At 38.3% G+C, this 15,317-nt stretch overlaps 1 protein-coding gene across 3 annotated transcripts in view; it reads right to left on the bottom strand.

Moving 5' to 3' along the window:
- Positions 1 to 7,935: 7,935 nt before the first annotated feature.
- The window catches only part of LOC117598108 (CD276 antigen homolog), a 176,499-nt gene continuing 169,117 nt past the window's right edge, over positions 7,936 to 15,317 (bottom strand). For all 3 annotated transcript variants that reach the window (XM_053236737.1, XM_053236738.1, XM_053236736.1), the window contains exons 4-5: positions 9,220 to 9,255; positions 7,936 to 8,757 (exon numbers count right to left, since the gene is read on the bottom strand). In XM_053236737.1, coding sequence (XP_053092712.1) covers positions 8,672 to 8,757; positions 9,220 to 9,255 — 122 coding nt within the window. In that variant the 3' untranslated portion in view covers positions 7,936 to 8,671. The remainder of the gene's footprint in view (positions 8,758 to 9,219; positions 9,256 to 15,317) is intronic.

Below are 15,317 nucleotides of genomic sequence, written 5' to 3' on the forward strand. Positions count from 1 at the left end.
TAATATTCCAGAGTGAAAACTTTCCATGAAGTTTGAAGAAGATTTATTTACAAAAAAAAAAAATGCTAATAAACAGCCTAAATGTAAGAATTGTAGGTCCATTAAAATATTATTGAAAATGATGTCCTAAGGATGAGAGGATGAGAATAAGTGTTAATTGACCCTGTAGCAGCAGAGAGAGTTTATGAACAACCTGAAGAGCTCCAAGTCTCATCAACAGCTTCACACTCATCACACTCTCTCTTTATTAATGTGTCTGTTAGACTGAATGGAGCTCAGGATTTAAACCTGATGGCACTCAACCTGTAACTCCTGGATCACAGCACTTCAATAGGATCAATAATACACTTACAATGAATACACTAATGCTGTGTGTTTACCCTAGGAAGTGTAACGCTGTATATACACACACCGATCACTTTATTAGGAACACCTGCACAGTCCTGCAGTTAATCAGCTGATCATGTAGCAGCAGAGCAATGCATAAAATCATGCAGATACAGGTCAAGAGCTTCAGCTCACATCAGGAAGGAAGGAAGAAAAAAAAGAATCAGTATGTGCCTTGCTGGCACAGAACACTTATAAGGAGAGACTGAGAATTAAACAGAAGGCCAAACCAACAGATGAAACTAATAAAACACAGAGAGAGAGAGAGAGAGAGAGATAGAGAATATTTTTTTTCTAATCTTCAGCGGTCTAGTTTGGGTGAGGTTGTGCTCATGATAGCCTCAGATTCCTGTTCCTGGCTGACAGGAGAGGAACCCAGTGTGGTCGTCTGCTTTTGTAGCTCATCCACATCAAAGATTGATGTGTTGTGCGTTCTGAGATGCTTTTCTGCTCATCACGGGTGTAAAGAGTGATTATTTGAGTTACTATAGACTTCCTGTCAGCTCAGACCAGTCTGGTCATTCTCCTCTCATCTCTCTCCTTTCAGCCTGCAGACGCTCCGCACACAGGATGTTTTTTGCTTTTTTTATTGCCAGTGTGAATTCTAGAGATTGTTGTGTGTGAAAATTCCAGGAGATCAGCAGTTATAGAAATACTCAAACTAGTCCATCTGTCACCACCCACCATGCCACGATCAAAATCACTGAGATCACACTTTTTCCCCGTTCTGATGGTTGATGTGAACGTTACCTGAAGCTGATGGCCCGTACCTGCATGATTTTCTGCACTTAGATACACTTTAATAACAGACACCTGGGAAAAACACTGGCCACCACTGACTGACTAACTCCAACTCAGGAAACATTTTAGTGTTAATGTTAGGGAACATCATTAAAATGCAGCAAAAAAAAAACTGAAGTGTTTGACATTACCAACCAGCTGATTTCAGTTCATTTAAATGTTATTTGTACAGCGTTTTTAACAACAGACATTGTCACAAAACATCTTTACAGAAATCTGATTGTAGATTTAGATCCTACCCAGATAGCAAAGGGACGTTATTTAACATTGAATCACCGTCAGTCAAATAACATAGACGTGTTAAATCAGTGTTGATTTCTGATGATTTGATTCACTGCCACAATACACACACTGCTCACTGTTGAATCAACTGCATTTTGTCCATTATCGAAACACTGAATTGTAATCTAATAAATCTGCTAAACTACCTAAACATTGTTGCAGACCAGGTACACCCCTTCATGGCAACTGTATTCCCTAATGGCAGTGGCCTCTTTCAGCAGGATAATGCTCCTTGCCACACTGCAAAAATTGTTCAGGAATGGTTAGAGGAACATGACAAAGAGTTCAAGGTGTTGACTTGGCCTCCAAATTCCCCAGATCTCAATCCGATTGAGCATCTGTGGGACGTGCTGGACAAATAAGTCCAATCCACGGAGGCCCCACCTTGCAACTTATAGGACTTAAAAGATCTGCTGCTAACGTCTTTGTGCCAGATACCCCAGCACACCTTCACAGGTTCACAGGTCTTGTGGAGTCCATGCCTCAATGGGTCTGAGCTGTTTTGGCAGCACAAGGTTTTAATCTGATGGCTGATGGGGGTGTATGTATGTGTGTGTGCATATATATATATATATATATATATATATATATATATATATATATATATATATATATATATTTATACATATATATATATATATATATATATATATATATATATATATATATACACACTATATTAGTCACCCATTTGGTCACCCATCCAAATGATCAGAATCAGGTGTCCTAATCACTTAATCACTTGGCCTGGCCACAGGTGTATAAAATCAAGCACTTAGGCATGCAGACTGTTTTTACAAACATTTGTGAAAGAATGGGCCGCTCTCAGGAGCTCAGTGAATTCCAGCGTGGAACTGTCATAGGATGCCACCTGTGCAACAAATCCAGTCGTGAAATTTCCTCGCTCCTAAATATTCCACAGTCAACTGTCAGCTTTATCGTAACAAAATGGAAGAGTTTGGGAACAACAGCAACTCAGCCACGAAGAGGTAGGCCACGTAAACTGACGGAGAGGGGTCAGCGGATGCTGAAGCGCATAGTGCAAAGAGGTCGTCGACTTTCTTCACAGTCAATTGCTACAGAGCTCCAAACTTCATGTGACCTTCAGATTAGCCCAAGTACAGTACGCAGAGAGCTTCATGGAATGGGTTTCCATGGCCGAGCAGCTGCATCCAAGCCACACATCACCAAGTGCAATGCAAAGCGTCGCATGCAGTGGTTTAAAACACGCAGCCACTGGACTCTAGAGCAGTGGAGACGCGTTCTCTGGAGTGATGAATCACGCTTTTCCATCTGGCAATCTGATGGACGAGTCTGGGTTTGGAGGTTGCCAGGAGAACGGTACATTTCGGACTGCATTGTGCCGAGTGTGAAATTTGGTGGAGGAGGAATTATGGTGTGGGGTTGTTTTTCAGGAGTTGGGCTTGGCCCCTTAGTTCCAGTGAAAGGAACTTTGAATGCTTCAGGATACCAAAACATTTTGGACAATTCCACGCTCCCAACCTTGTGGGAACAGTTTGGAGCGGGCCCCTTCCTCTTCCAACATGACTGTGCACCAGTGCACAAAGCAAGGTCCATAAAGACATGGATGACAGAGTCTGGTGTGGATGAGCTTGACTGGCCTGCACAGAGTCCTGACCTGAACCCGATAGAACACCTTTGGGATGAATTAGAGCGGAGACTGAGAGCCAGGCCTTCTCGACCAACATCAGTGTGTGACCTCACCAATGCGCTTTTGGAAGAATGGTCAAAAATTCCTAAAAACACACTCCTCAACCTTGTGGACAGCCTTCCCAGAAGAGTTGAAGCTGTAATAGCTGCAAAAGGTGGACCGACATCATATTGAACCCTATGGGTTAGGAATGGGATGTCACTTAAGTTCATATGTGAGTCAAGGCAGGTGACCGAATACTTTTGGTAATATAGTGTATATATATATATATATATATATATATATATATATATATATATATATGTCAGGTCCGGAAGTATTTGGACAATGACGGAGTTTTTGTGATTTTGCCTTTATACACCACCACAATGGATTTGAAATAAAACAATCAAGATGTGATTGAAGTGTAGACTTTAGGCTTTATTTTGACTGACAAGAAGTTAAATGACCAGGTGCAGTCCATTCCCTCGTTACTTCAAGACAAATGAAGGAGATAAAAGGTCTGGAGTTGATATCAGGTATTGAGTTGGCATTTGACAGCTGTTCGACTGGAGCTACCAATATGAAGCCCAAGGAGATCTCAATGCAAGTGAAGGAGGCCATCATTAGGCTGAAAAAACAACATAAATCTATAAGAGAGATAGCAAAAACCTTAGGTGTGGCCAAATCAACAGTTGGGTACATTTTTAAAAAGAAAGAAAGCACTGGTGAGCTCAACAACATCGAAAGGCCTGGAAGACCACGGAAGACAACTAAAGTGGATGATCGCAGAATCCTTTCCTTGGTGAAGAAAAACCCCTTCACAACATCAACAGAAGTCAAGAATACTCTGGAGAAGGTAGGCGTATCATTGTCAAAATCTACAATCAAGAGACGCCTTCATGAATGTAAATACAGAGGGTTTACAACAAGGTGCAAACCACTGGTAACATTCAAGAACAGGAAAGCCAGATTAGACTTTGCCAGAAAACATCAAAATAAAGCCTCGCATGTTCTGGAATAAGATTCTTTGGACTGATGAAACCAAGATGAACTTGTACCAGAATGATGGGAAGAGAAAAGAATGGCGAAAGAAAGGAACAGCTTATGATCCAAGTATACCACATCTTGTGTCAAACATGGTGGAGGCAGTGTCATGGCATGGGCATGTATGGCTGCCAATGGAACGGGCTCACTGGTGTTTATTGATGATGTGACTGCTGACAGAAGTAGCAAGATGAATTCTGAGGTGTATCAGGCTATACTCTCTGCTCACATTCAGCCAAATGCTACAAAACTGATAGGATGCTGCTTCACAGTGCAGGTGGATAATGACCCTAAACATACTGCGAAAGCAACTCAAGACTTGAAGGCAAAGAAATGGAATATTCTTCAGTGGCCATGTCAGTCGCCTGATCTCAACCCAGTAGAGCATGCTTTTCACTTACTCAAGACAAGACTGAAGGCACAAAGACCCACAAACAAGCAGCAACTGAAGGTGGCTGCAGTGAAGGCCTGGCAAAGCTTCTCCAGGGAGGAAACTCAGAATTTGAGTTTTGAGACAATGGGCTCCAGACTTCAGGCAGTCGTTGACTGCACAGGATTTTCATCCAAGTATTAAAATAATGGTCATATTTACAATATTGTCACTTTGTCCAAATACCTTTGAACCCCTGAAAATGGAGGTACTTTGTTGAAAATGGCTGTAATTCCTAAATGGTAAATGCCATATTTTTGTGGAACCTCTTAAAATAAAGCTGAAAGTCTACACTATATATATATATATATATCTCACACACACACACACACACACACACAATATTTTACAATTGGGCAGCATGTAAACGTTTTGTAGTAGTAACAGACAGTCCACTGCTTCAATCCACTGTTATATTCTCTGGATTCTTTCATTATATTATGTTAATATTTTTTCTTTAGTCTACATAACTGATTCTGTCGGTAATCATTACAGCCTTATCACTGATCATGACTGACACCAGAAGTTTAAAGGCCTGTTTAATGGCATCATCAGTGTTTCTCAGTTCAGGTTGAGAATCGCTACTCAACATACTTTAGACTTTTTACCCAATACAGCTGTGCAGCTAATAAAATATCAAATTAAATTTGACCTTTGTGATGTGTATGGTCTGTTTATTTTAACTATAGAGTCATATTAGCTTGCTAACTTAGTCACGGCTAATGGACTCAGTATCCACAGACTCTGTACGTGTTTGTAATTGTGTTTTTATGTTTTCTTCCTGCATTCCACTGCACAAAGAATCACCCACACAGCCAGCTGCCACAGGTAAGCAAATATTAAACATCAGAAAAACAGTTTTTTGTTGTGCTATGGTTTAGAAATCCTGCACAACTCTATTTATCTCTCAAGTAAACTTTTAGCAGATAGTGACTTTACTGAGCTTCTGAAACTTGAGTGTGCTTAATGAAAAACCTGTTTATTTATAACCATGAATCTGTGTCTCCTTCCAGATGATGGAGGAATGAACTCTTCTCCCACTCTGATGATGGTCGTATCCCTCCTCTTATTAGCCAGTCATTTCAGCACAATAACATGACAGGCATACTTTATGTTGATTTTTTTCCTTCATTCTTCTTATGAGGCAAAATAGTCGGTCAGATTTTGTGAACAGTTCAGCTTGAGGTACAAGAGTGTACTGTTACCAGTTGCTGGTGTTTCTTTTACACTGGGTAACGATTTGGCAGGGAGTAAAGTACTTTCCCTTCCTGAAGTGACCCGTTCACTACAAGTGAAGGTGTCCTTACCCAGCAGTATCCCTAGTGTTCCCTACTTGTCTGCTCACCCGTGTTCTTCATGTGAACAGCTTGAACTTGAACTAGGTGTGCGGTTACGCCTGATGGGAAGCTCTGGTACGTTATGTTAGGTGATGACTGTTGACTTCATCTGTCACTGCTCATTACTATATACTAAACTTCTTGCATGTTTGTACATTTCTACCTTTTTATTTCATATTTTTCATGATTGTATTTTTGTCTGTACTTTATTCCTTTGTATGTTGCGGCCAGTCCTTCGGTGCTTGGCCCCCTAATAACAATAATACATTCTCTTAAAAGATGTTTTAGTAAATGTATTTTTATTTGGATTAATGCTTTATAGTGTCTCTTTAAACTCACCATTTTTAAATGTAAAGGATTATAAAAACATTTAGCCTGTACACTCAAACACTGAACTGTTGTGTGTTTAATGTGAAACTCTGCTTTGTCTGTATGTAGTAAGTTTTATTAATAAGATGTACACTGAATTTGCTCTTTTAATATCACTGTCTTGCACATTAAGCCAGGGTAAGTTTTAGTTTAAGTCGCTTTGGTTGTGTAGGAGCTCGCGGACGCTCTAGCCGCTAAGTGTCTAAAAGCCGCACTCATAAAATCTCCCTAGCGCTAGATGAACCGTGCTGTAAAAAAGCAGCTGTTTATCTGCAGTCTTCAGCTCATCACAGTCAGCTGAGTTGCCTGTCGCTAACATAATGATGAACATAGAGCTATTAACGAGTTGTCTACTGACGGGTCTGAGTCCAGACTGTCTATCCGGAAGACCGGAACATGCACCCGCGCACTCTGACCAATCAGAGGACAGTTTACTCACATCTGATTTGCATAAACATATTCTGGTTCGCTTTGAAATGTTGCTTTGTGAAAGAGAACCGAGCCAAAGAGAAAATGCAACAAAGCGCAGATCTGCAGCTCTGAAAAATCCCTTACGTTATAATTACTTACAATATAATCACTTACAGAATAAGTACATATAAGCTCTATATGTTTAACAACAAAAAAGTTTCAGTTGAAGTAACTCTAAATTGTTGAAAAACTTCCCAGTGGATTTCCTTATAAAACTGTACAACAGGCAAAGGGGCAAAACTATGGAGCCTGATAGCTAATAAAAGTATTTGAATTTCATAGATTTTAGTTATATACATTTCAAATATTAATCAAATATTTAAATTAAATTAAATATTTTTCTGTGGTGTATTTGATAAATGTACATTTTGTCAGTGGTTTTTTCTGTGTTTTAAATGAACCAAATATTGACTCTCTTGAGTTTATTACTAGTTGATTTTTTATTTTTAAAAGCAGTTTAATATTTCTATACAGTATCTATACAGCACTGTCAGAGACCACCATTTTGTTTTCAATCAAATCGCCAATATCACTTGGTACTTATTTATGCAGGACAATAGTAAAGTAATAATAAAATATATATGTATATAATAACTTTACAAATAAAATTTTTACAGATTTCATATTTCTTCTGTTGAAGACCTTTGTGTGATTTATGAACAATAAGAATAATGAACAGCAATCAGGGGAAAATGCATTTAACAGAAAATCACACAGGTCTTCAACAGTAAAAACAGTGCATTTCCACAGAGTTCCCTGAAAACATGCAGGTGTGTGGACTGGCTACTCTAAACTGCCCCTTGGTGTGAATGAGGATGTGAATGTGCTTCTATGAGGCCTTGTGAGGGACTGACATTCAGTTTAGGGTGTTTTCCTGCCTTGTGCTCAGTTTTCCTGGGAAAGACTCTGGATCCACTGCGACCCTGACCAGGAAAAAATGTTCACTGAAGATGATGATGAATTTAAAAGAGTCTAACAGTGATATTAGTGATGTAATTTAAGTTATGTACTTTAAGTGATGTACTTGATTCATGTAAATATAAAGTCAGTATACATTCTCTTTTGAAGTAAGAGTATAAAAGAAGGAGTGTAAAGCTGGTGTGAGTAACATCCCTGTTGATATTTTAAAAATATGGTCACATGTTGATTAAGCTCGCACATTATTCCTTGTTCAGCAAAGTGCCTTTATTAGCAAAAGTGATTATATACAGCATCAGTAACAATAACACTTACAGTCATGGATATCACTTGTCATTGCAGTTTAACAGCAAACCCTGACAATAATACTTCAACTGTGATGTAGGAAAACTTCTAACAGGTTAGCTTGTGTAATGAAGCTAATGAAATTAAGCGTCTATGTAGCTGTCGGACAGCACTGCCAAAAGCAATATCATCAAACCATCTGCAACAAAAATGTAACTTGTGTCACTACACCTTATTAAGCAGTACAGAAGATAGATTCAATATACGTTCTTATATCTTCCAGTTATGTTTAAAACTGGTCTAAATATATTTGTGTTAAACTAATTGTTGTGTAGCTATGTAAAGAGCAGAAAGCATTTCAGGATGAGAGCGACTGGGTTATGTGCGGGGCCCAGTCACCAGACGCTTGCCTGTGGCCTGGATCCAGGGCTGGGTTCCCGTAACCCTAAAGTGGACAGGGTACATTTCTTTTCTCTCTTTCCTGTACCTTTTATGGGGGTCATTAGGATTGATCTTTGTCTGATCCTCCCTATATGCTTTGGCTCTGACCTTCTGAAAGATAACACACAGACTGACAGGAGGTTGTGTATTCAAGCAGGCGAACAGAACAACACAAAAACATAACACTTCCACCACGTGGTGCTTTAGACATAAAGACACAGTCCTGTGCACAGCTCTAATTCACACTCAGGTTTACGCAAAGAAGAACTGGAGGAGTAAACATGATATGAGGGACAAGACCATGATCGGTGGGTGAGGACACTTCATTCCTGCATCATCTGGAGAAAAACAGAAATTAATTATTTTATCTAGTTACAACATTTTCCACATAAAGTCTAAGCAGTGAGGTTTACAACCAAAATCAAACAATATACATGTATATATACAGAGGTGGTTGACAAATTAAAGGAAAAACTGGTAACTCTGGTGTTATTATTTTGCTGGTATGGTTTGTGTCCACTCGCCCTTCACAGAGAAACATCACTGCAACTCAATACTAATTTAAAGTCAGAACCACATGTGAGTGTGATGGTCAGGTGTCCACATACGTTTGGCCACGTAGTGTATAATTAACTAAGGTCAAAAATTTCATGGGCAATTAAAAACAAAAAACACAAAAAAATGAAGTAGAGGGAGCAAAAAAGCCCAGTGCACTTAACATCCTGAAATAAATGGAGTTATTGGTTGTATAAGAAATTAAATCTGCTTTGCAGGTAATGAAACACACAAGTGTATCTCACCTGTGGGAATTTCAGTTCTGTTTTCAGGAGGTTTTTCTGTAATGGAAAAAAAAACATTATTCTATCATCTTGGTACATTCATAGCTCTTTTGTGTGTACTCTCCTCAATGATGCTAGAGTGATTTACTCTGTAACTGTAGATCAGGAACACGTGTAGGTCAGGCTCACTGCTAACGTAGCTCAGTGTTTACATTCACAATCTTTCACTCCAGTACTGTTTTAACACACCTTTATTAAATCACCCTCTCCACTAAAATAAACAAGACTGGTCTTAACTCTGCAATGTTTCACATTATTAATACTATAACTAATATGTGATTACTATATAAAGTTATAATATTTCACAGTAACGTCAACTGAATATTTTGACAACCAGTGAACAGCACTGAAATAGTATTTCAAAGGGAGCACATTGTACAAATAACCAGGAAAATAATTTCAGCTACACAGTTCCTGCTATCTGGGGTAAAGACATTCTGATTTAAAACTCTAGAGCACACTCGTGTAATGAAAATTATTTAGATTTAAAGTTGTGAGAGGGCGTCTACAAGTGTGTGATGAAACAGAAATTCACAGATGGTCAGGTGTTCTCTCTTCTCCTCTCTCAATCTAACACACACATGAAGAGCTTTGTAATTAGCTGCTCAGTGCAGAAGTTCTCAACTAGGACTGAAAACACTGACATTATCTTTAAATATGAACCGCTTTTGTTATACAGTAAGCTTAGTGCCTTTCCAATCATTCAGTATGTCCAGCTTTGTTTTCTGATGTGTGTAACGGTCAGTGTGTGTTCTACTGACACTAACTCACTTACCCTGGACTGAGAGATTAACACGGCTAATCAGGTCTCTTTTTGACATGAGAGAGGCAGATCTCTTGGAGCGTCTCACTATCTGGTAGCTCGTGTAGACACCTGCATCAGTAAGTGTCAGATTGCGCAACACTAAGGAACAGTTCCCCTTACGCAGCTCTTCCTCAGGGACGTCCACACGGCCCTCATATCCCTCACCCTGATCGCTCTCCTCACCCTCTCGCTCAAACACATCCTCAGATTCAGTGATCCACCAAATATGCGGTGTTTCAGTGCCTACACTCTGCAGTTCACACGGCAGGACAGCTGTAGACCCCACGTGGCCAGATACAGTGATCTCAGCTTCTGCAGAGAGGAGGCCTGAGATGGGAAAATTAAAATCTAGATTACTTTCAGCACCTTTTATCCAGTGATCTTATGTTAATAGCCTTAATGTTTCATCTGTTTTATAACAAAAAGTTACTTACTCACACACATGGTGCCCAATACGATGCAAATGGAAAAAACGGAGGTCATGATGCCCTGATACTGTCTGGAGGAGTGTGTGGAAATTTTCTAAAACAAGGAAAAGCAAGAATTAAAAAAAAAAAAAAAAAAAAAAAAAAAAGAATATCAACAGGTAATAGAGTGCTTCTTGGTATTCATCAATAATTTCTCTCACCTCTTTTTTTTTTTACATACTATACACTATAATATATAATTTCAGATTCCAATAATAAAGCTAAAGTCATATGATTGTAAATCACCACCATTTCCACTGCGGCTAATACATCAATATACTTATAAAAAATATTATTGGAAGAAAAAAATCTACATTGGCGTGACAGCTGCAGCATGCTAATCAGTATCATCTTCTCCAACGAGTCTTTCCTATAGCAATCACACATCAAATATCCCTGACCATCAAACACAGATAAAATTTAATTGAAGGAAATGTATAAGGGCTCTATATGTACACCACTGTACCTGCATGCTATAAAACCTGTTTGAGGTTCTAATTAGGTTCAACATTTACAGCTAATTTATTTAATCTTATAGTCTGAATAATGAAATACAGTTAATAGTAATAATAAGTGCATTTATTTTCTCTACAGCATACAACTGTTTTAAGGTAAAACATAACAATAATGATATAATAAAAATGAAAATAAACAGAAAAATATCTCTCCTACTTAATACTGTAGGCCTGTAGGATACATCACGCCCCAAAACAACAAGCTAGCGCTGTGATGGCGTTCTGTATATGATGATAAATAATGATAATAAATAAAGTCTGTGTTGTTCACGTTTCTCTACAACTGTTTAAACCACAGCTCCATCATGCTGGCTCATAACACCTTCCAAACATTTTCACTTTTACTCTCAAACTGTATATACTCTAAAAATACAGTCTGAGAAACTGCTGCAAATTTTCCAGAGAAATGTCATTTTCCTTGCTTCCTCTCTCTCTTTTTTCCCCTTTATGAACACCATAATTATTGGCACCCTTCTGCAGATTAGAAGAAATACTGTATAAAATAAACAGCATACAGTTTTCTGTTCACAGTTCTTGTTGACTTTTGCTGAATTTATGTAGAAATACAGTTCATTGGATGTATATTGGCAATCATTGGTACAGTGCATATATTTTAAATTTACAAATTAAAATATGCTACAGATACATATGAACTACTCCACCTGTTTAAAATGAGTGTTTCTAATTGGAGAATTGCCATCTTCAGGAATATTCAGTAGAATATGCATACAGTAAAAACAGCAGGTGCCGAGATGCACGTTTTTCCCCCCAGTGTAAGAAATTAAAAAAAAGAGGTCATGATGTCCATTGTGCCCTCAGTGTGTGCAGATTTTCTACAACAAACAAATATTATCTAATTATATAGTATAATACATTTTAATAAACATATTAAACACATAGGTTTGAATTCAAGGCAAGATGGCCAAAGTCATGTCACTGTAAATCACCACCAGTTTCAGCAGCATCAAATACGTCAGAATATCCAGCCCTGAGGAGAACCGTTTAATAGGAACACATTTAGCATCAACACATTATAGCAAAAGGATTTCTGGTAGAAAAATCTATAGCTCACTGTTACGCTCTCTGCCTGGACCACAACAAGAGGGAGGCAGCAGGTGGAGTTTGCTATTGCCAAAGACTACGTTTAATACAGAACGCAAAACTATAGCATTAGACGGCTCATATCAGTAGTGAGTAATGTCGGGATGTTGTCTGGAGTGAAGATCGAGTGGTGTGTGTGTTGTGTGTCAAGCAATTTAAACAAATGAGAGGAAGCTATCTTTAAAGCAGAGACGCACTGCATGCTGGTGAATCCCATCTAACGGATTAGAACAAACCCCTTCTGGTGAACCTGTACGCTTAAAAACACACAAAACAGGACCACAAGCACAGAAAAACAGACGGCTTCTGCATTGTCACACTCACGCTAACAACACCACAGCAGCTTGCTAATCAGTGTGAGTGTGCTAGAGCCTAGCTATATGAGACTAGCTAACTCTTCTACTGCAATGACCCGTATATTCAAGCTATTACAGTATTAAATTCTGTCATGATCTGGAAATGGACCTTTTCTAATTTATCTTACTTACTTTATCTTACTGTTTACATATTATTAGCTTGCTAGTTTGCCTGCTAGCTGTTAAAATGTAAAATAAAGGCTAAAGACTTAAATCAAATGGTTCTGAAAGTTACATAAATAATTATTTGACTAGGATGCCACGGTAACTGGACTCTATGAATGCCTATTTGAGGTTCTAATTAGAATATAATCTGAATTACTAAATATTGTTAGTAGTAATAACTTCATAAATAATACTATTAAATAAAATAGTAGTAATAATAACTTCAATTATTATATTATTGTGTTTTACCTGAAAACATATAAGAACTTCCCTAATCCATACTGCAGGCCTGTAGACTCCATCAAGCCCCAAAATAATGAGCTAACGAGCTTCATACTGTGATAATTGTGTTTAAAACAAGTGTTTATTCTGTCAGAGTAATAAAAACCACTTGTGTAGGTCAGATTGCTCTACATGCAGGAGTAAACTGGGTAGTGGAGCCCCTGGGTTTGAACCATTGTTGGGACTTAATGCCTACACCATGACAATCTACAACTGCTCCAACCACAAACGCAAAACTAGCTACTATAACAGAGAGGCAACGTCAGGCCTTATGGACAAAAACTAAATCACAGAAGCTGAACGACACAATCACAGATTAGAAACTAAGAGAGCCATGTGCAATGGAAAAACTATAAGAATTTAGAAGTTAGAATTAATAACCATAACAAGACAAGAATACAAAGCTCAGCAAATTATTTACCAGATGTGTGTGTGTGTGTGTGTGTGTGTGTGTGTGTCAGAGAGAAAAAGAAAAGACCTTGACCATGACAAGTAAGCAATGAAGCAAACAAACAAACAAAGCAAAGCAATTTTAACACAGTACTGCAACAGAACGCATGGAAGTGTCCACATTAAGAGTCACCTAGAATTCAGTTTAGTGGTTCAGTTTAGCAGATTTATTAGATTATAATTCAGTGTTTTGATAATGGATGAAATGCAGTTGATTCAACAGTGAGCAGTGTGTGTATTGTGGCAGTGAATCAGATCATCAGAAATCAACACTGATTTAACACGTCTATGTTATTTGACTGACGGTGATTCAATGTTAAATAACATCCCTTTGCTATCAGGGTAGGATCTAAATCTACAATCGGATTTCTGTAAAGATGTTTTGTGACAATGTCTATTGTTAAAAACGCTGTACAAATAACATTTAAATGAACTGAAATCAGCTGGTTGGTAATGTCAAACACTTCAGTTTTCTTTTTTGCTGCACTTTGATGATGTTCCCTAACATTAACACTAAAATGTTTGCTGAGTATCTAAGTGCAGAAAATCATGCAGGTACGGGCCATCAGCTTCAGGTAACGTTTACATCAACCATCAGAACGGGGAAAAAGTGTGATCTCAGTGATTTTGATCGTGGCATGATGGTTGGTGACAGATGGACTAGTTTGAGTATTTCTATAACTGCTGATCTCCTGGAATTTTCACACAACAATCTCTAGAATTTACACAGAACGGTGCAATTAAGGAAAAAACATCCAGTGAGTGGCAATAAAAAAAACAAAAAACATCCTGTGTGCGGAGGGTCTGAAGGCTGAAACACCTTGATGAGGAGAGAGATCAGAGGAGAATGACCAGACTGGTTGAGCTGACAGGAAGTCTATAGTAACTCAAATAATCACTCTTTACACCCGTGATGAGCAGAAAAGCATCTCAGGACACACAACACATCAATCTTTGATGTGGATGAGCTGCAACAGCAGACGACCACACTGGGTTCCTCTCCTGTCAGCCAGGAACAGCAATCTGAGGCTATCATGAGCACAACCTCACCCAAACTAGACCGCTGAAGATTAGAAAAAAAAAAATTCTCTCTCTCTCTGTGTGTTTTATTAGTTTCATCTGTTGGTTTGGCCTTCTGTTTAATTCTCAGTCTCTCCTTATAAGTGTTCTGTGCCAGCAAGGCACATACTGTTCCTTTTTTTCTTCCTTCCTTCCTGATGTGAACTGAAGCTCTTGACCTGTATCTGCATGATTTTATGCATTGCTCTGCTGCTACATGATTGGCTGATTAACTGCAGGACTGTGCAGGTGTTCCTAATAAAGTGATCGGTGTGTGTATATAGTGTTACACTTCCTTGGGTAAACACACAGCATTAGTGTATTCATTGTAAGTGTATTATTGATCCTATTGAAGTGCTGTGATCCAGGAGTTACAGGTTGAGTGCCATCAGGTTTAAATCCTGAGCTCCATTCAGTCTAACAGACACATTAATAAAGAGAGAGTGTGATGAGTGTGAAGCTGTTGATGAGACTTGGAGCTCTTCAGGTTGTTCATAAACTCTCTCTGCTGCTACAGGGTCAATTAACACTTATTCTCATCCTCTTATCCTTAGGACATCATTTTCAATAATATTTTAATGGACCTACAATTCTTACATTTAGGCTGTTTATTAGCATTTTTTTTTAGTAATTCTTCTTCAAACCTCACACAAAGTTTTCACTCTGGAATATTATAAATATGAATAAAGAAATTCCTAAGAATTCAGACATTTCACAGTGATTTTGTTGGATTTTATGCACATTTCTTTTTATACACAAAAAGCTACGACTGCTCAGCAGCCTCTAATCAACAAACTGAGTAACAAAACCTCATGAAATCCCCAAAAGCACCAATGACCATTAATCATGATCCCTTCCA

This window comes from Pangasianodon hypophthalmus, chromosome 9, assembly GCF_027358585.1.
Source record: "Pangasianodon hypophthalmus isolate fPanHyp1 chromosome 9, fPanHyp1.pri, whole genome shotgun sequence".
Classification (NCBI taxonomy): Eukaryota; Metazoa; Chordata; class Actinopteri; order Siluriformes; family Pangasiidae; genus Pangasianodon; species Pangasianodon hypophthalmus.